This window comes from Loxodonta africana, chromosome X (assembly GCF_030014295.1).
Source record: "Loxodonta africana isolate mLoxAfr1 chromosome X, mLoxAfr1.hap2, whole genome shotgun sequence".
NCBI classification, from domain to species: domain Eukaryota; kingdom Metazoa; phylum Chordata; class Mammalia; order Proboscidea; family Elephantidae; genus Loxodonta; species Loxodonta africana.
In genome coordinates this window covers 72,924,315-72,949,221 of record NC_087369.1, presented here as the reverse complement: position 1 = coordinate 72,949,221, position 24,907 = coordinate 72,924,315, and the positions used below count along the sequence as shown (strand labels likewise).

Sequence of the window (24,907 nt, the reverse complement as noted above, 5' to 3'; positions counted from 1 at the left end):
ACTTGTGCTGGGTGCCAGGTAAATTCCTCCCTCAGGAGGTTTCCAGTTCAAATCCGCTTCTAGGCCAGGGGAAGGCCAGGACAGGGGAGCCCCAAAGCAGCTTAAAAAGAGAATAATTAGTTCAAACTAGACTGCAATGACCTGCCAATGCTGCAACATGGAACCCCCAATGCTAGGCAAAGAAACAGCGCACATGCAGAATGTTCCCAGAAGTCCTTTCTAGCATCATTGTACTCTGATACTCCCTTGCTTCTGTTTTGTTTTGATCCCTCCACAACACCTAAAACACAGTGAAAGCAGTAGAAATACCAAGTAGTTATGTCACAGGGCACAAAATAGCATGTCCAGACTGGCATGACTTAGGACAGAGGATGCTGGGAAAAGGCTGTTGGGGGCAACTGCAGGGCTGCAGGAACATTTGCAGATGGTTGGCTGAGGGAGAGGAAAACAGGGATCCTCCCTCCCCCAGTGAAAAGTGAAAGAGGGAAAAAAAAATCCCAACCCTCCAAACTCTACCATATTAAATTAAAGTCATCAGCATCAGTATCGTCAGGAAAGAAAAACCAATACAAACACATCTATGGTAATAAATGACAGGTCAATGAATCACTCACAGGAGAGCAAATAGATTATTTCAACAAGAAAAGGAACAATTAGAAATGTCAATTTCTGAAAGAAAAGGGGAAGGGGACAGGGTAAGAACTGAAAACTTTTAAGAAGGGATAACATGTTTGGAAGTCGTTGGTACCTCTTTCTACCAACTACAGACTTCACTTCCCAAAAACAACAGAAAACGTTTTTGGTCCTTCTATGTGTGTGTGTATGTGTGTGTGTGTGTGCGCACGTGCGTGTGCGTGTGTATTAATATATACACATACATACACTCAAGGGTCTGTGTGTTTGTGTGTGTGTATATATATGTATACACACACACATATATATAAATTTTAATAGTGCTTCTCCGAAAAAAGGTCCATCTATAAATATAATTTTATTTACTTTATTTCTTTATTTTAAAATTATCTGCCTCCATCTAGGTATTATTTTTTGAAGGGGGTTAACCTGCTGAAGTTTTGCCAGAACGGTGACTGACTGCGCTTGGGTTCGGCGAATTCGAAGACCTGCGACTGAACGATGCCATCGGGGACCAGGTACTGGCCCTGGTTTAACGGGTCCTGCGGTGGTGGGTAGGAAGGAGGAACTGAGCGGGCAGAGTTGACACCTAGAGTAGATTAGAGATCAAAGGGAAAGGGCAAAAGTTAGGAAGCAAGGGGCTTCTCAAATCACCCAGTAACCACTCTGGGCAGACAATTCAAGGCAACCTATTTTAGAGAGTATGAACTGAATTGCAAATCATCCAAGGGAAAATTTCTTTCTTTAACAGACTTTGGAATGGTGTGGCCATTACTGCAACACTGTAACTTTCTCATCTAGTCAGGTGTCACTAAGAAGCTTGGAGTGTTGCCATCAGCCATATTACAGATAAGGACAATAAGACCTAGAGAAAAATGTCTTAAACAAGATCACATGTTACATTAGTGACAAAGCAAGGGCTAGAAACTACATTCTCTGACTTTCCAAGAGACTAGTCTCTATGGGGCAGTTCTACTCTGTCTTGTAGGGTCGCTATGAGTCGGAATCGTTATGCAGGGCTTGGTCCCTTCCCAACTCCCCCTGAGAGTGTCAAAGGAGCTTGGTTAAGAACCGCTGACTTAAGGGCAGACTCCTAAGGGAAAATTGTTTTCTAAACAAGCTAAAGGTACAAGTGATTCAGTGTTCTGCCTCTGGTTGAGAGAGACGAAACTCACATTTCACAGGGAAATGGCAGTGATAGTGAAGAAAGCAAATTCACTACTAGAAGATATGATCCATGGAAAGCAAGGAAAACTTGGAATCTATTTGGGAACTTCCAAAGGGAATAGCTTCAATGACATTAAGATTAAAGATGTTCTCAACTTTCATAGATGGGTTTGCAACCATCAAAGCAAAATCCACATCCATGGAGGATCCTGGGAATCAGCAGGCCTAAGTCAAAGTTTAATTTATATTTAAAGCAGACTAGGCTGAGGTGTATAGCATATTATTTCAGACGTGCCAGGAAGGACTCTCTGCTGCTCCAAAATACCTTCCTCATCTGCTGGCAAGTATCTGAAATGCCACCATTATAGCTTCTTTGATGAGTTGATCCCATTATCCTGGAAGTAATATCATGTTAAGCCATCATCAGCCATTGGCACTTCAGTGGGAAAAATCAAGTTCTTTTTTAACAGCCAGTTTTGAAAGGTGAGAAGTATCAGAAATACGAGGGTACTATGAGTTGGAATCGACTCGATGGCAACAGGTTTTTGTGTTTTTTTTTTTGGTTTAGATGTCAAGAGAAGATATGGAGATACTAGGGCGGGACTTTTTAGAGTGCTCGTTTGATTTGTTTATTTAAGCTTTTTATTTTGAGATAATTGTAGATTCACATGCAGTTGTAAAAAATAATACAGAGAGATCCTGTATTTATTCAGTTTCCCCAATGGCAACATATTGCAAAACTAAAGTGCAATATCATAACCAGGACACTGACATTGATACAGTCAAGATACAGAACATTTCTATCATCATAAGGATCCTCTTTTATAACCACACTCATTTTTCTCCCAGCCCCACCCCCTCTTTAACCCCTGGCAACCATTAATCTGTTCTCCATATCTAAAATTATGTCATTTCAAGAATTTTACAAAACTGGAATCATACAGTATGTAACCTTTGGGGATTGGCTTTTCTCATGGCGCATAATTCCCTGGAGATTCGCCCGAGTTGCTGTATGGATCAATAGTTCATTCCTTTTTATTGATGATTAACATTCTATGATATGGATATGCCAAAGTTCGTTTAATCATTTACCCATTGAAAGATATTTGGGTTGTTTTCAGTTTTGACTATTAGGAACAAAGCTATGAATATTTGTTTTACATATTTTTGTGTGAATGTAAGTTTTAATTCCACTGGGGTAAATTCCCAGGAGTGTAATTGCTAGGTCATATGGTAGTTGTACATTTAGTTTTTAAAGAAACTGTCAAAATGTTTGCCAGAGTAGCTGTACCATTTTAATTCCCATCAGTCATGTATGAGTGACCTAGTTCCTCTGCATCCTGGACAGGATTTGGAATTGTCATTATAAAAAAAAAAATAGGTGTGGGGAAACCCTGGTGGCATAGTGGTTAAGTACTACTGCTGCTAACCAAGAGGTCGGCAGTTTGAATCCACCAGGTATTCCTTGGAAACTCTATGGGGCAGTTCTACTCTTGTCCTGTAGGGTCGCTATGAGTCAGAATTGACTTGATGGCAATGGGTTTTGGTTTTTTAACAGGCATGTAGTGATATTTCATTGTGGTTTTAATTTGCATTCCCCCAATGACTAATGATATTGAACATCTTTTCACTTGCTTAACTGCAATTCCTATGTCCTGTTTGGTGAAATGTCTATTCCTGTCCTTTGCCCGTTTTCTAATTGGAGTGTTTTTTATTATTGTTGAGTTTTGAGAGTTTTTTTTTAAGATATTAGTCCTTTGTCAGATTATGTGCTTTGCAAATATTTTCTCCCTCTCTGTAGCTTGTCTTTTGATCCTCTTCACAGGGTCTTTCACAGAGCAAAATTTTCAAATTTGATAAGGTCCAGCTTGTCAATTTTTCATTTTTTGGAGCAGACTTTTGGTGTCAAGTCTAAGAACTTTGTCTAGACTAGATCCTGAAGAATTTCTCCCATTTTTTAAAAAGGTTGTATAGTTTCACACTTTTCATTAAGTCCATGATTCATTTTGAGCAAATTTTTACGTAGGGTGTGGGTTTAAGTTGAAGTTCTTCTTTTTTTTTGGCCTATGGATGTTCAGTTGCTTCACCACTATTTTTTGAAATGGCTAACTTTCTTCCATTGAATTGTTTTTATGACATTGCCAAAAATCAGTTGGGGATATTTGTATGGGGCTATTTTTGGGTTCTTTATTCTATTCCACTGATCTAATGTGTCTATCCTTCTGCCAACACCACACTGTCTTGGTTACTGTAGCTATATAATAAGTGCTGAAATCAAGTAGACTGCTTTTTCCCACTTTATTCTTTTTAAATATTGTTTTAGCTATTATAAGGCACTCATTTGATTTTGAATTGTTCCTAAAGCCTCTGGAGATCGGGCTATGCTCCTGGCTGTGGGGAGCTCCGTGAAAGACTGACTGAAATGGAGTGATGGCCCAGGGATTAGTATACAACTTCCAAGAAGTTCTTTATCAATGCTTAAGGCCAAGGCAATGTGAAAGGCAAAGGTGGAGTGCTATTCTTCCAGTCAGGCTTCCCCCCACTTAGAGCAGCAGACTGGGCTGATAAGGTTCCATGACTTTACAGATGGGGTTGGAAGGAGATGTTAGAGTAATTACTCATCCAATGACATCTGCATTGGAGAATTCTAAACAACAATGTTCCCCATCACTTCCACCGAAGATTCCTAAGGAAGGTTAAGGAAACTGGGTTTCACGGGTATCTGAGAGAACACCCTTTCAGCTCTTCCCATGTACATGCTGTACATATTGAATTCCTAAGTTTGAGGGACCATTTCCACATGTGTAGCACACTTGAGTCTCAAAAGATATCAATCAGTCAATCACCATAGCCGTGGACTAGGAGAGTCTTGAAGCCAGAAATAGAAATAAGGGAGGACATCCCTAAGACTTCTGGGAAGTTTGAAACTGGAAGAATTAATTCTTTAAAGAATTTGGGATTGCTTTTAAAGGGGAAAGATTTCAGGTGAATCAGTGTTTAGGTTTTAGGAGACAAGAGAGGGCCTGAAAGGAATGTTCCAGAGACTATGACAGCCTAGGGAAGGAAGCTGACCCAAAGGCTTGGACTGTTTTCTGGTTGGCTACTTTGTGAATGTTTCTTTAAGTGTTCTCAGTGAAAAGACCAAACAGTCTCATATATGCTTGAGGAAACCTGGGCGGGGGTAAAGAGGAACATGGAGGTCAGGATGGTGGGAGCAGTGGAGGAAATTGGAGTGACAGAAGCTGAAGAGGTGAGAGCCTCCAGGAGACAGAGGTGGGCCCCTGGGAGAGCAGCTCCTTTGCAGTCTGGGAACTCTCCAGCTGGCTGGAACTCTTTTCTGCTCACATCTCTGTCTGAAGAAGGTCAGAGCCTCCTACAGGGTTCTCCTGCTAATACAGATCATATCCTTACTGACATTAACTCCAGATTATTTTCTAACATTGTCTTTCAAGTTTTCATCCTCAAAGGTTGGGGGCGGGGGGTGGCTATAAGGAGAATCACATTTCCAGGATGAGGGGAAGAACCAATGAGGGACTCCCAAGAGCAAGAAGCAATAAATAGCTGAAAGCAAGGCCATGTCTAGCCAGAAGGGCCTGGCCAGGTGCACTGCTTAATTGAAAATTAGATATTCACAGACGCTCAGTATTTTCAATCAAAGAAAGTTTCATTAGGAATAATTAAGGGTGCTTTGTGCAACTGCTGGAATTTCAGGCAACTCTAATCTGATCATTTGTATGGTGACTCATTCTGAACCAGAAAGCCCACTGAGAAAGCAGAAGGAAGGACCTAGGGAAAGTGAGGTCTCATTAAGATTGCCCTAGGGACAGTAATAGTGGCTGTCAATAATAGAAGCCACTGTCAGCAGTTAAGGCAAGACAGAAAAGTGAGCTCTTCTTTCCCAGCACAGGGCCTCAGCAGAACCATGAGATGGAGTGGAAAGATCAGTGGACTCAGAGTCAAGCAGACTTAGGTTCAGAATCACTTCACCCTGATGACCCTCAGTTTCCTTATGTGGGAAATGAGCTGAAATGCCCACCTTCTCAGGGCACTATAAGAATGAAATTAAAGCAATTAAATAAAGTGACTGGTACAAAACAGGTTCTCTAATAAACAGAGGGCAGTCCTTCCCTTTGTTCAGCTAGGTATTGTACTTTTGTTCTGGTTCATGAAAAAGAGAAAATAAAGGTGAATTTCAGATTCAAATTAATTCTAAAGGTATTTTTTCTTTTTAAGTACTTTAGTTTATGCCTCAAAGAAAGAGAGAAAATGAATATCTGAATCTTTTGTCTTCATTAAGTTTGACATTCTCCATTCTGATTTGGGACTACTGATTTGAAGGTAAGTTGAGCACACATCTCAAATATATTTATACTTATTAATAAATTATACACATTTACTACTGTCTATCTCTAAATTATCACTAAGTTATCAGTAAGTCTCAGTTTCTCTCTTGTTTTTAGAAAAATTAGGAGAAAGAGAGGTTCTATTTTTTCCAGTACCCAATGGCCTATCCTTGGATACCCCTTCCCTCCAACATTCACTCCTAAGCCTTAAGCCTTTAAGACCATTTGCCACTTGTCATCAGGGACACTTGGGGACCTGGACATTCCCCTGCCAACCCAAATGAATCACAGCACAGAAACAGGCCTAGGAATATGCAACCATACAGACCAAGGGCTTTCCAGTCTCACACAGAGAGTGAGTGGGGCTGGGAGGTGAAGGCAGCTTTACCTTTTTGTTTAGAGACTTTTCTCACAGTCATTGCAGCCTGCTTCTTCTGGTTTTCAGAAATTTCAAAGCCTATGAGACAGAAACACGTCATTTTTTAAAAATGAGAAACATATATCCTTCTTTGAATGCATAGATGAGTACTTTTCTGGAAGAGCAATTTATCAAAATGCATCAAAAGTCTTGGGAAAAAAAAGGTAATTCTCTTTGACTTGGTAATTCCCTTTATGGAATTTTACTAAGGAAATTAGAAAATTGGACAATGGTTTAGCTACAAGATGCATATCACAGTATAGGGGGAAAAATTGAGAATATGAGTTAAGAAGCTGTTGTCAAACGGAGAAGGGTTAAATAAAGTATGGTGTAAACCCTGGTGGCATAGTGGTTAAGAGTTAGGGCTGCTAACCAGAAGGTTGGCAGTTCAAATCCACCAGGTGCTCCTTGGAAACTCTATGGGGCAGTTCTACTCTGTCCTACAGGGTCGCTATGAGTCAGAATTGACTCAATGTTAATGGGTTTGGGTTTTTTTGGTTATAGTCCTCACTAATCTAGGTGTTGCTGTGAAAGTATTTTGTAGGTGTAATTAAAGCTCCGAATCAGTTGACCACAGCTTCAGATCATATCTATGGAGTTCCATCCTGCTCATGGTCTTCCTTTCCTGACTGCCTGTAGATGACAGTTTTGGCTATGAGTTTAGGCCTGCCCATGATCATCCATTCCTTACTGCCTACTCTTCTTTTCTTCTAGACCTAAAACTAGACTCAAGTCACAGCAGACCCCAAAAGATGAAGTACAAAGTGTGACTTGCAAAGAACTGTGACACACATCGAAAGAACTGAATGATTTTTCTAATTTATATAAACAGAAATCTGGGAAGTATGTGTAGAAATGGATGTAAAGGGTGTGAGATCTAGGCAGAAGGAATATAAAGTTGGATCTAGCCAAATTTATTGATATGGGCTCACTAAGCCTGAATTTAGAGACCATCTCAAGAATAGACTTGACGCATTAAACACTAATGACTGAAGACCAGACAAGTTGTGAAGGACGTAATACATGAAGAAAGCAAAAGGTTATTAAAAAAGACAGAAAAGAAAGAAAAGACCAAAATGAATGTCAGATGAGACTCTGAAATTTGCTTTTGAACACAGAGTAGCTAAAGCGAAAGGAAGAAATGATGAAGTTAAAGAGCTGAACAAAAGATTTCAAAGGGCAGCTCAAGGAGACAAAGTACTATAATGAAATGTGCAAAGACTTGGAGTTAGAAAACCAAAAGGGGAGAACACGCTCAGCATTTCTCAAGCTGAAAGAACTAAAGAAAAAATTCAAGGCTCAAGTTGTAATACTGAAAGATTCTATGGGCAAAATATTGAACACCACAGGAAGCATCCAAATAAGATGGAAGGAATACACAGAGTCACTGTACCAAAAAGAATTGGTCAACATTCAATCATTTTAGGAGGTAGCATATGATCAAGAATTGATGGTAATGAAGGAAGAAATCCAAGCTGCACCGAAGGCACTAGCGAAAAACAAGGCTCCAGGAACTGACGGAGATATTTCAACAAACAATGCAACACTGGAAGCGCTCACTTGTCTATAAGCCAAGAAATTTGGAAGACAGCTACCTGGCCAACTGATTGGAAGACATCCGTATTTGTGCCCATTCTAAAGAAAGGTGACCCAACATAATGCAGAAATTATTGACCAATGTCATTAATATCACATGCAAGTAAAATTTTGCTGAAGATAATTTAAAAAACGGTTGCAGCAGTGCATCCATAGGAAACTGCCAGAAATTCAAGCCAGATTCAGAAGAGGACATGGAATGAGGGATATCATAGCTGATGCCAGATGGATCTTGGCTGAAACCAGAGAATACCAGAAAGATGTTTACCTGTGTTTTATCGACTATGCAAAGGCATTCGACTGTGTGGATCATAACAAATTACAGAGAACATTGTGAAGAATGGGAATTCCAGAACAGTTAATTTTGCTCATGAGGAACCTGTATATAGACCAAGAGGCAGTCTTTAGAACAAAACAAGGGGATAATGCGTGGTTTTGATCAGGAAGGGTGTGTATCAGGGCTGTATCTTTTCACCATACTTACTCAATTTGTATGCTGAGCAAATAATCCGAGAAGCTGGACTATATGAAGAAGAACGAGGCATCAGGATTGGAGGAAGATTCATTAACAAACTGTGATATGCAGATGACAAAACCTTGCTTGCTGAAAGCGATGAGGACTTGAAGCACTTACTGATGAAGCTCAAAGACTACAGCCTTCACTATGGATTACACCTCAATACAAAGAAAACAAAAATCCCCAGAACTGGACCAATAAGCAACATCATGATAGATAGAGAAAATATTGAAGTTGTCAAGGATTTCATTTTACTTGGCTCCACAATCAATGCCCAGGGAAGCAGCAGTCAGGAAATCAAACAGTGCATTGCATTGGACAAATCTGCTGCAAAAGACCTCTTTAAAGTGTTAAAAAGCAAAGATGTCACTTTAAGGACTAAGATGTGCCTGACCCAAGCCATGGTATTTTCAATTGCCTCATATGTATGCCAAAGCTGTGCAATGAATAAGGAAGACCAAAGAATTGATGCCTCTGAATTATGGTGTTGGTGAAGAATACTGAATATACCATAGACTGCCAGAAAAACAAACAAATCTGTCTTGGAAGAAGTACAGCCAGAATGCTCCTTAGAAGTGAGAATGGCAAGACTTAATCTCACATACTTTGGACATGTTATCAGGAAGGACCAGTCCCTGGAGAAAGACATCATGCTTGGTAATGTAAAGGGTCAGCAAAGAAGATAAAGACCTCAACGAGATGGATTGACAAAGTGGCTGCAACAATGGGCTCAAGCATAGCAACGATTGTGAGGATGGCACAGGACCAGGCAGTGTTTCATTCTGTTGTACACAGGGTCGCTATGAGTCAGAGCGAGCTGGACAGCACCTAATGACAACAAGTAGAGATTCTATATTTAGTGTTTTAACTCAAGGGGTTAAGAAGGGCTCTAACAGTTTGGTTGGCTGGCTAAAATGAGTACCTAAAGATGGCCTACACTAAATTAAGATGAAAGGCCGGAACTGTCTTTGTATACTGTAAAGTATCCAGGTATCCAAAGGCTTAAGTAAGTTGGAAAGATAGATCGGATTTCTCATGTAAAACCTGCACATCCATCCCAGGAAGGTCCACAGGACACACCTTTCACCACAACTGTGAGAAATAAGTTTATGAGGAGAGTCTCAGCATCCTTGAAGAGCTCTGTGGGCATTCTTCTCATCAGGACAGACATTACAGTAGGAACAATCATGAAACTGGGCTACCTAGAAGCAATGGGGAAAATAGGAGCCTGGGGTGGCAGGAACTAACTGACAGCACTTAAAACACCAAAGGCAGGGTGGGTGCAGTTACTGTAATAGGCATGTAGCCAAAGCAGTAATCAGAATACTCTGACTCACAGAGACCTATGGCACTGGCTAGGTAATCATGGCATCCCTAGGAAAGAAATAAATGGGAAGCCTAATAAAATTTTACTTATCTGTATAAGCAGAAGTTATCTAGGTATAGTGAACAAAGTCTGACTTGAACTACCAAAACAGGAGAGTTACAATCCCTCAACCAATACCAAGACTTGAGTCAGTTTACAGACCCAAAACTCTCTGAATGAAGGAAGGGGTGCTGGGATCCCTTGAAGAAGGTACCCATTACACATTGTCAAAAATGTATACTGCTAATCTTTCCCTCAGACTTCTCGAAAGGGACCTATGGCCATATACCAGGGTGACAGTGCATTGGGGAAAGAAAAATAATCAGATTTTTCAGAGATTACTGGACATTGGCTCTAAACTGGCAATAATTCCTGGCACCCAAAACATCACTGTGGCCCACCAGTCAGAGTAGGGGTATATGGAGGGCAGGTGATCAATGGAGTTTCAGCTCAGATCCATCTCACAGTGGGCCTAATGGGTCCTCAAGTTCACTCTGTGGTTATATGCCCAGTTCCTGGATGCATAATTGGAACAGATATGCTCAGCAACTGGCAGAATCTGGCTGGGTATTAGAGAATTACAGTGAATTCTTGTAAACTTAATCAGGTGAGACTCAAATTACAGCTAATTTCCCAGATGTACTTTTATTGCTTGAACAAATTAATACATCTCCTATGTGCTACGGTGGAAACCCTGGTGGCGTAGTGGTTAAGTGTTACAGCCGCTAACCAAATGGTCGGCAGTTCGAATCTGCCAGGTGCTCCTTGGAAACTCTATGGGGCAGTTCTACTCTGTCCTATAGGGTCACTATGAGTCGGAATCGATTTGATGGCATTGGGTTTGGATTTGGTTTTTGGTTATATGCTATGGCTGCTAACCAAAAGGTTGGCAGTTCGAATCCACCAGATGCTCCTTGGAAACTCTATGGGCAGTTCTACTCTGTCCTATAGGGTTGCTATGAATTGGAATCGACTCGATGGCAATGGGTTTTTTGGTCTATTGGTAATGGTTGCGTATGATTGATGTAATCAGTCTCACTGAATTGTACACGTGAAAAATGTTGAACTGGCAAATATGTTAACTATATTTTTACAGAAAGAAAAAATATACATCCCTGGTACCTGCTATGCAGTTACTGAGCTGGTGAATTTTTTTCCCCCTATCTTTTAGTAAAGACCACGAGAAGCAGTTTGTTTCCAGCTGGCAGTGCTAAGAATACATTTTCACTATCCTACTTCAGTTCTCCAGCCCTATCTCATAATTTAGTTCACAGGGACTTTGACTGCTGGTCTATCACATTGATGATATGCTGATTGGGCCTGGTGATCGAGAAGTAACAACCACCACATTTTATGCAAATAACACTTTCTACGTTTGTTTGCCAACTGCTTCCCCCCTGCTCCCCTCCATGAGGTATTTTCGTAAGCACTGCTATGGCAATTTTATTTTTTTACATGTTGCTATAAAAAAATTAACATAGCATGCTTATGAAAATACCTCATGGCTGGAGGGAGCAATTGGCAAGTAGAAGGCATGCATTATTTGTGTAAAAATATGGTACTCTAGATACACTGGTAAGACACTTGTGTGCCAGGAGATGGAAAATAAATTCCACAAAAATTCAGGCACCTTCCATCTTAGTGAAACTTCTAGAAGTCTAGTGGTCTGACACATGTTGAGAAATCTCTTTCAAGGTGAAGGGTAAATTGTTGTACCTTACTACTAAAAAAGAGGAAAAAAGTTTAATGGGCCTCTTTGGATTTTGGATGCAACATATACCTCATTTGGGTATGCTACTCCAACTCATTTATTGAGTGACATGAAAATTTTCTAGTTTTGAGACAGCTCTACAATAGGTCCAGGCTGCTGTAACAACTTGCTCTTCCACTTGTAGCATTTAACCCAGCAGATGTGATGGTGCTTAAAGGGTCAGGAGCATATAGAGATGCTCTTCGGAGCCTTTGGCAGGCCCCTCTATGTGAATCATAATGTAGACCTTTAGGATTTTGGAGCAAAGCCCTGTCATCCTCTGCTCTTTTTTTAAGAAACAATTTTTGGCTTGCTACAGGGCCCTAGAAGAAACTGAATGCTTAACCATGGACCACCATGTGAGCTAAGTTGCCTGTCATAAACTTAATGTTATCTGACTGACCAAGCCATAAAATCAGGTGTGCACAGCAGCACTTGATTATCAAATGGAAGTGGTATATACAACACAAGCTCAAGCAGGTCCTGAAGGAACAAGTAAGTTACATGAGGAAGTGGTCTAAATGCCTATGGCACTACTCCTACTACATTATCTTCTTACTCTCATCCCACATCAGAGGAGATGACTAAGGAAGAAAAATCTCATGCTAGGTTTGCAGATGGCTCTATACAATATGAGGGCACCCCCTGAATGTGGACAGCTACAGCATTATGGTCCCATCCTGGGATAATCTTGAAGGACCCTGAGGAAAGGAAATCATCCCAATGGGCAGAACTTCGAGCAGTGAACCTGGTTGTTCATTTTGCTTGAAAGAAGAAATGACCAGAGGTACAAGTACAGTCATGTGCTATATAACATCCATTCGGGCAACATCTGACCACATATGTCTGTGGTCCCATACAGCTTTGCCAAGTACATACATGGCTAAGTATACACACTTGTCTGGACCTAGGAAGAAAGGGGCAGAGGGAGGAGAAAGGGAAGGAGGGGGGCAGGGAAGTACTGTGTCATTGGAGGTCAGTGTACCATAATTAATTAGATAGGATGACCTGTTCTGTGGATACCAGTTAGCCTCTTTCCTCAAGCCAATCCTGTCATTGCCACTGGACTCATGAACAAAGTGGACATGCAGAGCTTTGGACTGGTTCATTCCATTTCAAACCTGTGCTGAGAATTTGCATTTCTAAAAAGTTCCCTGTTAAGAATTTGCATTTCCACCCCCAGATATACTGAATCAGAATCTACGTTTTAGTAAGATCCCCACCCAGGTGATTCTTATGTATAACTTCCTGGGAACTTGTTAGAAATGCAAATTATCAGCAGAGGTTTGAGCCAGAATGAACCGGTTCAAAGCCCTGTGGCCATGGTAGGAGAGATGGAGGTCATATACAGGCTCAGCAACATGGACTGCCCCTCACTAAGGCCAACTTGGCTACAACCACTGATAAGTGCTCAATTTGCAGCAGCAAAGTCCCCAATATGCCATCATTCCCTGCGGTGATCAAGTGGCAGGTTGATTACACTGGACCACCTCCATCATGGAAATGGCAGCACTTTGTTCTTATTGAAATAGACACTTAGTCTGGATTTGTGTTTGCTTTCTCTGCTTGCAATGCTTCTGCCAAAATTACCATCCATGGGCCCATAGAATGTCATATCCACTGTCATTGTATTCCACATAGCATCACTTCTGACCAATGAAGTAATTTTACAGCAAATGAAACACTGCAATAGGCCCATGCTCACAGAATTAAATGGTTTTCCATGTTATTTCATCGTTCTGAAGCAGCTGGCCTGGTAGAATGGTGGCATGGCTTTTGGAGTACTCCATTACAGTGCCAGCTAGATGGGGTTGGGGCAATGTCCTCCAGGAGGCCGTATATGTTCTAAAGCAGCATTTCATATATGGTGCTATTTCTCACATAGCCAATATTTGTGGGCTCATAATCAAGGTGTGAAAATGGGTGTGGCTCCACTCGCTATTACCTCTGGTCATCCACTAGCAAAATTTCTGCTTTCCATCATAGGCTCTGTTGGTCCAGAGGTCTTAGTTTCAAAGGCAGAAATGCTTCCAGCAGAGGACACAACAATGATTCCACTGAACAGTAAGTTGAAATTGACACCTAGCTTTTGGGTTTCTCATGCTTCTTGAGTCAAAAGGGAACGACAGGGGTTACTCTACTGGCTGAGGTGTTTGATGCTGATTATCAATGAGAAATTGAGTTGTTGGTACTCACTGAGGGTAAGGAGTAGTATGTATAGGATACAAGAGATCTCTTGGGGTATCTCTCAGTATTCCCATGTCCTGTGATATAAGTCAATGGAGAACTACAACAACCAAATTCAGGCAGTACTGTTAATGCCTCACACCCTTCAGGAATGAAGGTTCGGATCACCCCACCAAGTGAAGAACCAGGACCAGCTGAGGTGCATGGTAAGGGCACCATTGTGGGTAGTATAAGAAGGTAGTTACAAATACCAGCTATAAGCAGTTACAGAAATGAGGATTGTAATAGTTGTAATAGGTATTTCTTCTTCATTTTGACTTAAAAAAATACACACACGTGCACATACATTTTTGTCTTTTCTCCTTTCTTATTCCTTTATCACCTAACATAAGATTAACAATGATGAACTTATACCTCAGAATTTAAGTTACTAGATATAAAAGAAGAAGAGTGAACATAACCCCAAGACTTTGTATCTTCTCCTGGGGAAAGGGTTAGCATGATTTTAGTTGTACACAGGATAGTTACATCATGTTAGGCAGAAGTATGACTATTTTTATTTGGAGATTGAGTATGGTTTAAGGAGATGTGTATGGGCGTATAAGCTGACAAAGGGAAAACTGTGATTTTTTTTTTTTATGTGTCAACTTGGTTGTGGTATCTAGTTATCTAGGAGTTTCTGTGAAGGTATTTTGCAGATTAATTAAATCCTCCAATCAGCTGACTTTATATAAGGAAGATTATGCTGGGTAATGTGGGTGGGCCTGACTGGAGGCCTTAAAAGAAGGGCTGAGGTTTCCTCAGGAGAGAGAAGAAATTCCTCCTATGGATCACAGCTTCAGCTTATGCCAGTGGAGTCCCACTCTGCTTGTGAGCTTCCCTTCCTGACTGCTTGCCCTATGGGTTTTGGACTTGCTTAGCCAACGCCCACAATCACATAAGCCAATTCCCTGTAATAAATTTCTTATTGATATTATCTTCTACTGGTTACGCATCTCTGGTTGAACCCTGACTGATACAAGGAATTTTAGTTAAGACTCTATATTTTTTACCTGGGCAGTTACTTATAATAAATTAAGTTAAAAAAAAGCAAGTTGCAGAGTAATATGTATAATATAATTTTCTGTAAACAAGTAAGTTTTGTGTATGTTTATATGAGCATGAGATTAGTATGGAAAAAGGCATGCCAAATTGTTAATACTAGTTATCTCACACCAGTTTAAGGAGTGACAGAAAAGGGAAAAGAATATTTATTTGTTTAAAGAGTTATGATGGCTGTGTATTACTTTTATAATTAAAAACTCAAACAAAAAATTATGGTAACAATGAAAATAATGATTAAAATATGTTTTGGAGGAAATGCTAATGATATAATATTAAGTGAAAATGTGGATAACAAAATTATATCTATTCATCATGGAGAGGCAGGGGTGTGGAGAGAAAAATTCAGCCACCATAGCTTTTCTATTTAGACACTTAGAGAAAAGGCATTAGAAGAAAATATATCAAAATGTTTATAATAGTTATGTCTGGGTAGTATGTTTATGTGTGATTTTTACTTTTTTCTTTGCATTTCTCTGGTTTTCCTCCCAATTGCTTACAATGACAGTGATTTACTGTAATAATGAGAACAACAACAACAAAAATAACCTCAATTTTTTTTTTCAAAAGATGAACATAGGCTTGCTCAGGAAGTAATTTCAGAGGCTTTTCTATCAGAAGCAAATTCTTAAAATCACAGGTTTTTAGGGTATTGCTAAGGGGGTCATTATATGTACAGTTAAGATGCTTGGCCCCCGGAAATGCCTAATGGAAAGATGTTTTCCTTTTTATTACAAAGTAGATTGAAGAGAAGGAGATTTTTTGCCTTCAACAAAGAGGCTCTCTACATGGCTTTTCCCCGTTGGGTGGGAGACATTGTGTTGGAGCTAGAGGGAATGGCAGGGATCTTCTAGATGATCCAGGGTCTGCAGAAAGTATACTAAAACCATTCTTTGAATAGCTCTAACAGCCTAGGCAGTGGCAGAGACTGCTGTGACCTGCCATTGGGGGAAACAGCATTTTTATACCACTCCATATCATGGCTCAAATTTGACATGAACGGGACTCAAAGTGAGTTAGCAATGTGCATTCTACCCAAGACCTGAGGAGACTAGTATTAGACTATCCTTCCTTGCCTCTGGACCATTTCAATCCCCAACAACGAAGGATAACAAAAACCAAACCAGACCCATTGCTGTCGAGTCAATTCCAAGTCAGCAACCACATATGACAGAGAAGAACTACCCCATAGAGTTTCCAAGGAGCACTTGGTGGATTCAAACTGCCGACCCTTTGGTTAGCAGCTGTAGCACTTAACCACTATGCCACCAGGGCTTCCACAAGGAAGGATAAGCAGCTGTAGCACTTAACCACTACGCCACTAGGGCTTCCACAAGGAAGGATAGGAGAACACAATTATACCAGGATTGATGGGTAGGCTTATGCCCCCCAGGGGCAGTTTCCAACAACTTTTGCAGAGGTGTTTTAAGGTACAATTATAGTCCAACCACAAGTGGGGCAAAGACAGAAGCTGTGTGTGTTCTCAGAGAATTATGAGCCTGGCTGTTTGGTATTTTTATGCCAGAAAGGCAGGACCCTGAGCAATAGACCAGACAGTACTTTGCAAGCTGCAAAGCTATTACCAATGGTACTAATCCTATAGTCAAGAAGCAGCATGAAAAATATATCCACTGACTATATCCCCTCTGGAAAAGGGGAACAATCTGTTTTAAAAGAAAGATTATGTTTTAGTGTGATTCTAAATAAATGCAGGTGGTCATAGTTTTAGACCCTATTATATTTTTTATAATTTAAAATACTTCCACATAGACAGTGTGATATGAATGTACATATTAATTTTAATCTATACTCCAAAGGCATTTATTAACATATGAAGTATGTTAATAAATTTCTAATCAGGAATACACACTCCAGAGGTGATTTTTTAATGTCTCAAAGACTCAGAAGCTTTTGCTCCAGAGACCACTAATGCCAGTATTTCTGCCGCCTTAAGGCAGGAGGCCTAATTAGCCTCACACATGTTAGAAATGAATTTTCATTGGTGAAAGGAATGTTATTCAATATGTTTGGACTGGCTAGGCTCTTTAGTCCTCACATGAACTGGGTATAAGCATCTAGTGAGTCTTATAGCCTATACCCTTGAGAAGAGATCCTGAACCTTAAGACTGCAAATAGGTCCTACATCTTGGCCCTAATCAGGGAATTTTGTTGCCAGACTCTGACTAGAAAGTTAGCTGAATCCTGTGTGAAGGAACAAAAAAAATTAATAACAGGCATCTTATTTTGTTCTTAAGGGTTTTTCTCTTACCTACAACACCAAAAACGAGCAGTAAATGCCTGACCCCAATAATGTAAAACTATTAACTTTTTTTTTCTGGCATTAAGGAGTGTTAATAATAAGGAAACTGAGCCCCACTTTACCACAGTGATTGAATCTTTGCAAACTCCTTTGTGACAAAGACAGTTGTTAACCATAAACTAGCTCAGAGTTTATCTAATGCAAAAAAACTATAACTTAATATCCCTGCTTCCTGAGAGATAAGTCATCTATTGTCATTTTAAAACTTCTAGACTACACTTAAATATTTGTGCAAATGATGGGGGGAGGGGCAACCAGGCTAGAGATCACCTAGTAACCTTATATCAGCTGATCTCAGTAAGGGAGGGGGGCAGGATTCAATCAATCACCTTAAGATTAGCCAATGGTTGATTTTCTATTCTTCCTCCTCCTCTTGTCTTTGTAAGCTTCATTGGAACTGGCCTACATTTAACCATTTGTTTTTGCTGTTTAGAATCAGAATGGTCTCCCTATATGCATATAGACTAACTGCTCGGAATAAACTTTGTTTCAATTTCCTTGAGTGTTGACTTTTTTTTTTCTAACACCTATCACTAAAATATTACCAAATCTCCTTGACTAACACTTTCACAGAAGATGCTGTCATGCACCTAAGGACAGAGAGCTGGGATTTCACTGACAGGTTGTATGACTGTTTGCTAATAAATGTTGGTATTGTGTAATGGAATTCAAAACCAAGGTGCCTGGTAAATGTGAAATGGCTGGCTTGAGGTTTGGGCCTGACTTAAGTTCTGCTTTTGCCCTAGCAACAACTGACCTTTGTATAGACTTAATCATGCAGCTAAGTAAATGTTTCTCTCTGATTAAGCCAAAAGGAATGTCAGCAGGATGCTTCCTGCGGGTCACTGCTCAAACAGTTACAGAACCTTTTGTGTAAGATATCCTCAGGAAATGATTTTGTCTTAAGCCAATAATTTTAACAATCCACTCTAGGAAAACCTATTCGCAATCATCTAGGTGCTAACTCACTCCCCCTTAACCAGATGGCCAACTTTTACATTTCAAAGGACTTCAAGCTAAATCTGATCTGGTCTATAATCAATCATTAACCCCACTGTTGGCAGTACCTCTGCATTTATACATGGTGTCCAATTCCCTTAGCCCACATATGCTCTGTAAACCAGTCCTAGCCAAAGCCTCGTTTCCAGATGTCCCACATCCCACTTCCCTAATTGCTTAGCAACTAATCAGAATATTGTAAACCTAAGCTCCTAGTTTAGTCCTATAACTATCCCCACGGGACTGCTCCTCCCCAGGAGCACTGATTTCACTTGGTGAGATCTAGCATGTACCCCCACTCAAATGGTCTTTCTTTCAATAAATCTCTGTATTTTCACTTTATTTTGGGTTTTTTTTTTTTAAGCTGAGTATATTGGAGCCCTGGTGGAGTGGTGGTTAAGAGCTTGGCTGCTAACCAAATAGAGTTCTATGAGTCAAAATCGACTTGACAGCAATGGGTTTGGTTTGCAAAGCCGAGTATGGGTCATTACTCTATGACAGTATGCTTGGCAGAATGCAGCCTGAGCCTTGCTTTCAGTGTAACATTCTTATCTGGTAATGAGACTGTAGGGGAGGCCAACCTATAGTCCCCACCTACCCCTAACTAATGGAAGCTAGTGGTATCTACCCAAAATAATCTAATATTTGGGAACCACCAAAGTGGCTTAGGTCATTTTACAACAGAAATTTCTCCTCTAACCAATTCAAACCTTCTATGTTCTTCATAGTCATATTCTTCTTTCTCTTCTGAGGTTACTTACCAATTTTTTCATCTTCCTGCACCATTTTCCGCTCTTCTCTGAAAGCCCTGAGCCAGCGAATCTTCTCCTCCAGCTTCTTGGCAAAGAACAGATGTATCTCTTCAGTCTCCTTGTTGTGAAGTTTGAAGGCATTCTTCATGCTGACATTGAAGTCATCATCTCTACCATCTTCAATGTCAACCACTTCATATTTATCCATGTCAATACGTCCTTTGTAGTACAGGATGTCTCTCCGGATCAGGTCCTAGGTGGGAAGGAAGACAAGGCTTTTCTTTGCAGGTATATGGAGAGTGAAAACCAAGACAGTTGGCATATGGGCACAAGACACTAAACTACCATGGTTTTGGAGTACCAATGGGGGCTTGGTCTAAATTTGGACAGGTTAGCTTAGCAAGCCCAAAACTGACAGGTTAACTAGATGCCCTTACAGGAATCCTCTGTCCCATATCCAAAGACTCTGTCTCTGACCCCAGCCTCAGTCCATATATGTGTTTGCAAGACTGATGGAAAGTAGAAAGCAGTGAGCCACATGCAGTGACTAAAGACTAAAGAGTGATTAGAGAGGCTTTTCTTCTTCCAAAGCATTAGCAAACCTTCCATAGGCTTGAAGTGAGATGGCTGGGTGCCTAGAACATGCTCAAGAATTGAAGAAGGCAAGAAAGACCTGGATTTCAGAGGGGGATTGAGTGATAAAAATAGATAGCTGGTCACAAACTGCTGGCTGGGAATGGTTATCTGGCAAGGGTCTAACAATTAACACTCTGGGAATTTTTAGAGAAGGCCTTGTCTGGCAGGAGAAATGAGAGTGAAAGTGAATGAAAAGGAGTTTCACATACTGACATGGATGAATCTCACAAATGCTGCTGACTGAGAAAAACAAAAGTTGTAGATAGATACAAATAGTATGCTACCTTTTTGCTATTATTGTTGTGGTTGCTTTCCTCTCAGATTAATTGTAATTTTCAGTCCATGAGATACTCATCATTGGCCTCTCCTGAATGATGCTCTTCTTTGTCTGTTTTTAATAATGCAGTAAATATTTGCAAACCCACCACCCAATCCAAAAGCTAGGACCTCAAGGAAACCTCCATCTTAAATCCCATTGTTTCCCTGGTTTCCTTTTTATATAGTTTTATCTCATCTGTATCTTATATAAGGTTAAAAACATATAAAACAATGCCAAATAATGCTTAGGGATACATATATATGTACAAACATTGTAAAGAAATGCATGGCAACGATGTATGCCAAATTCAGGAGAGTACAGAGAGGATAATGGGGAGAAGTGAGGGAGGAAGGGGGAGGAAGGGAGGCAGAAGAGACAGAGAAGGTGATGAAGGGACTACAGGAGAAATACTGCATTTTTAATGGAGTATTTCTTAAGTTGGATGGTAAGTACATGGGTGCTCATTATATATACGTTTTTCTACTTTGAAAACTATCCATAAACATAATTTTTAATTGTTGCATACTATTCCAACAAGTTATTACAAGTTTTTCTACCATAATTTGATCAACATTTCCTTCATATTTTGAGTTATTTAAATTGTTGCAGAGTTTAATCTATTATAAGTAACAGCTGGATGAACAGTTTTGCACATAAAGTTGTTTTTGTTTCTGTATTTCAAATTCTTTCCCAACTTAAGTACAGTTGGCCTTCTATATCTGCAGGTTCTGCATCCATGCATTAAACCAACCACAGATTGAAGATATTCTGGGAAAAAAAAAGTTCCAAAAAGCAAAACTTGCATTTGCTGAGCACCAAGCACTACACTGAATCCACAAGAATGAAGTGATATATAGCCTCCCACCATCCCACAGATCCTCAGTCTCTCTCCAACACTCGTTTGAGCATTTTTTGCCTCGCTCTGGTGCTCATTATATTATTTCTATATCTTTCAAAATCTTAGATATTCATAAGTCAAAAAAAGAAAAACATAGGGATGGATGAAATGACCTATGAGCCTACGGAATTTCAGGTCTGATAAGTAACTCTCTCAGAGCAGCCTTTCAGGTCCTCCTCATCTCAGCACTGCCCTCAGCCTCCCCTGAGAAGACATCCACTGTTGGGCCATGTGGTGCAGCCCAGTCTGGCCTAAGAATGCCCCTGTGAGCCCTGTCCTAACAGATGTTCTCTACTACTAGTAGGGGCCCTTTCTGGCTACCTCTCCCCCTCCTCTCTCCTTGCATCTGGTCTTTCAGTCAACCTGACAGAATCAGAAATACTCATTAATTTTTATTAACATTTTATAGTTTGGTTAAACCATTCCCATTCTACTGAATTGCCTGATGCGCCTCGTTCTCAGCTGCTGGCTACTTGCAAAGGATCAGCTTCTGATCATGCACATCCTCAGTCCTAAGTCTTCACACTGCACCATAGACTGTGGTTGCTTTAACTCTTCAGTAGGGCTGGGGAAGGCTGTCTTTAAGGATTTCCAACATAGCTCTGTCAATCTCAAAGCACCAGGCTGGGAAATACAGGTGTTGCTGGATTGCTTTGCAAAAAATAATCACCACATTGCTTGTTTTCCTCCCATAATCATTTTGCATATAAATAAGCCAAAAGTACAGATAGGTTCTAATCTGTTGGGTGCCCCTAGCATTAAGTTCACAGGTGAGGAAGAAGTTAACTGTACAGACAAGGACAATGCTGCTCCAGGCCTATTTCAGAGCCTGGGTTCCTTTTGCCAGGCTCAAGTGCACGAGCTCATTCCTGGCCAAAAGAACAGAGTAGTTCCCATGAGCCAACTTCCTCAATTCTCAGGCACACTTTGTGGGACACATGCACAAAAAGTGGGACCTGTCAGGCTAATCTAACTACAAAAACAAGGCAAGATGGGGGAATGGATGGATACAATCTAGCTTGATCTTGTAAAGGTTTTGAATTCTGCCTTATAATACACATTAAGCAACAAACTGGGAAGCCAAGACTAGACCACATAGCTAATAGCTGGGTGCTCACCTGGCAAGAACACAGACAGTCTCAACCTCTATCTGTTCGTAACTTCAGCCAGCTCATTCTTTTCCCCTATGTTGGTGTGTCATAGTCATGTCAGCCTTGAACACCTTTGCTAATTTCCAAAAATGTAAAGGATGTGCATGATCATGAAGCAACATTAAAAGTACCGACTGAACCCCTGTTATTTCTTTAGGTACTTAAAGAAGAAAAGGAACTAGAAAATCTCTGCCTCGGTGATGGAGGAACAGGGCTAGAAAGGTGGGTTATTAAAATTCTCCCTTTGGCTGCCCTTCCTGGCTGTCCACAGGGTTGAATGCGAGTTTTCAGGCATCAGGTCAGTCATACAACAAACCAAGACAAGTACATGATGGGAATGATTAAGAATGACCCACTGGTTCAGAAAATCCAATCAGAGAGGATAGCTCCAAATCAATGCCATTTACACTAGCCCCCAAGAAGATAAAATACTTAGGAATCAATCCTACCAGAGATATAAAAGACGTATTAAAAAAAAAACTACAGTACACTTCTGCAAGAACCCAAAAAGACATACATAAGGGGAAAAACATACCTTGCTCATGGATAGGAAGACTTAACATTATAAAAATGTCTATTCTACCAAAAGCAATCTATACATTTAATGCAATTCCAATCCAAATCCCAAGGACATTCTTTTATGAGATGGAGAAACAAATCACCAACTTCATATGGAAGGGAAAGAGACCTCAGATAAACAAGGAATTACTGAAAAAGAAGAACAAAGTGGGAGGCCTTACTTTACCTGATTTTAGAACCTATTATACCACTACAGTAGTCAAAACAGCCTGGTACTGGTACAACAACAGACACATGGACTACAACTGAGAATCCAGATGTAAATCCATCCACATATGTGCAGTTGATATTTGACAAAGGCCCCAAAACAGTTAAATGGGGAAAAGACAGTCTTTTTAACAAATGGTGCTGGCATAATTGGATATCCATCTGTCAAAAAATGAAACAAGACCCATACCTCACTCCATGCACAAAAACTAACTCAAAATGGATCAAAGACCTAAATATAAAATCTAAAACAATAAAGGTCATGGAAGAAAAAATAGGGACCACATTGGGAGCCCTAATACATGGCATAACGAGTATAAAAAACATTACTAACAACACAGAAGAAAAACTAGATAACTGGGAGCTCCTAAAAATCAAACACTTATGCTCATCCAAAGGCTTCATCAAAAGAGTAAAAAGACTACCTACAAACTGGGAAAAAGCTTTTAGCTGTGACATTTCTGATCAGCACCTAATCTCTAAAATCTACATGATACTGCAAAAACTCAACTGCAAAAAGACAAATACCTCAATTAAAAAATGAGGAAAAGATATGAATAGGCACTTCACTAAAGAACACATTCAGGCAGCTAAAAGAAAAATGAGGAAATGCTCACGATCATTAGCCATTAGAGAAATGCAAATCAAAACTACAATGAGATTTCATCTCACTCCAACAAGGCTGGCATTAATCCAAAATACACAAAATAATAAATGTTGGAGAGGCTGTGGAGAGATTGGAACACTTCTACACTGCTGCTGGGAATGTAAAATGTACAACCACTTTGGAAATTGATTTGGTGCTTCCTTAAAAAGCTAGAAATAGAACTACCATACGATCCAGCGATCCCACTCCTTGGAATATATCCTAGAGAAATAAGAGCCTTTACACGAACAGATATATGCACACCCATGTTTACTGCAGCACTGTTTACAACAGCAAAAACATGGAAGCAACCAAGGTGCCAATCAACAGATGAATGGATAAATAAATTATGGTATAGTCACACAATGGAATACTACGCATCGATAGAGAACAGTGAGGAATCTGTAAAACATTTCATAAGATGGAGGAACCTGGAAGGTATTATACTGAGTGAAATTAGTCAGATGCAAAAGGACAAATATTGTATAAGACCACTATTATAAGAACTTGAGAAATAGTTTAAACGGAGAAGAAAATACTCTTTTGTGTTTACGAGGGGGGGAGGGTGGGAGAGGGGCATTTACTAATTAGACAGTAGATAGGAACTACTTTAGGTGAAGGGAAAGAAAGTTCACAGTACAGAGGAGGTCAGCACAACTGGACTAAACCAAAAACAAAGAAGTTTCCTGAATAAACCAAATGCTTCAAAGGCCAGCGTAGCAGGGGCAGGGGTCTGGGGACCATGGTTTCAGGGGACATCTCACTCAACTGGCATAATAAAATCTATTAAGAAAACATTCTGCATTGCACTTTGAAGAGTGGCGTCTGGGGTCTTAAATGCTAGCAAGCAGCAGCCATCTAAGATGCATCAATTGGTCTCAACCCACCTGGATCAAAGGAGAATGAAGAACACCAAGGACACAAGGCGATTACGAGCTCAAGAGACAGAAAGGGTCAGATGAACCAGAGACTACATCATCCTGAGACCAGAAGAACGAGATGGTGCCTGGCTACAACCAATGACTGCCCTGACAGGGAACACAACAGAGAACTCCTGAGGGAGCAGGAGAGCAGTGGGATGCAGACCCCAAATTCTCATAAGGCCCGATTTAATTGTCTGACTGAGACTAGAAGGACTCCGGTGGTCATGGACCCCAGACCTTCTGTTGGCCCAGGACAGGAACCATTCGTGAAGTCAACTCTTCAGAAATGGATTGGACTGGACCATGGGTTGGAGAGAGATGCTGGTGAGGAGTGAGCTTCTTGGATCAGGTGGACACTTGAGACTATGTTGGCATCTCCTGCCTGGAGGAGAGATGAGA

General features: G+C 40.4%; 1 protein-coding gene across 16 annotated transcripts in view; it reads right to left on the bottom strand.

Moving 5' to 3' along the window:
- Nucleotides 1-355: 355 nt before the first annotated feature.
- Nucleotides 356-24,907, bottom strand: part of ARHGEF9 (Cdc42 guanine nucleotide exchange factor 9) — a 179,599-nt gene continuing 155,047 nt past the window's right edge. For 15 of the 16 annotated variants that reach the window (XM_064278391.1, XM_064278390.1, XM_064278384.1 and 12 more), the window contains 3 exons: nucleotides 19,159-19,402; nucleotides 6,532-6,600; nucleotides 356-1,222 (listed from right to left, as the gene is read on the bottom strand). In XM_064278391.1, coding sequence (XP_064134461.1) covers nucleotides 1,041-1,222; nucleotides 6,532-6,600; nucleotides 19,159-19,402 — 495 coding nt within the window. In that variant the 3' untranslated portion in view covers nucleotides 356-1,040. Of the gene's footprint in view, nucleotides 1,223-6,531; nucleotides 6,601-19,158; nucleotides 19,403-24,745; nucleotides 24,891-24,907 lie in introns of those variants that run through there. The other variant, XM_064278393.1, reaches the window with a different exon arrangement.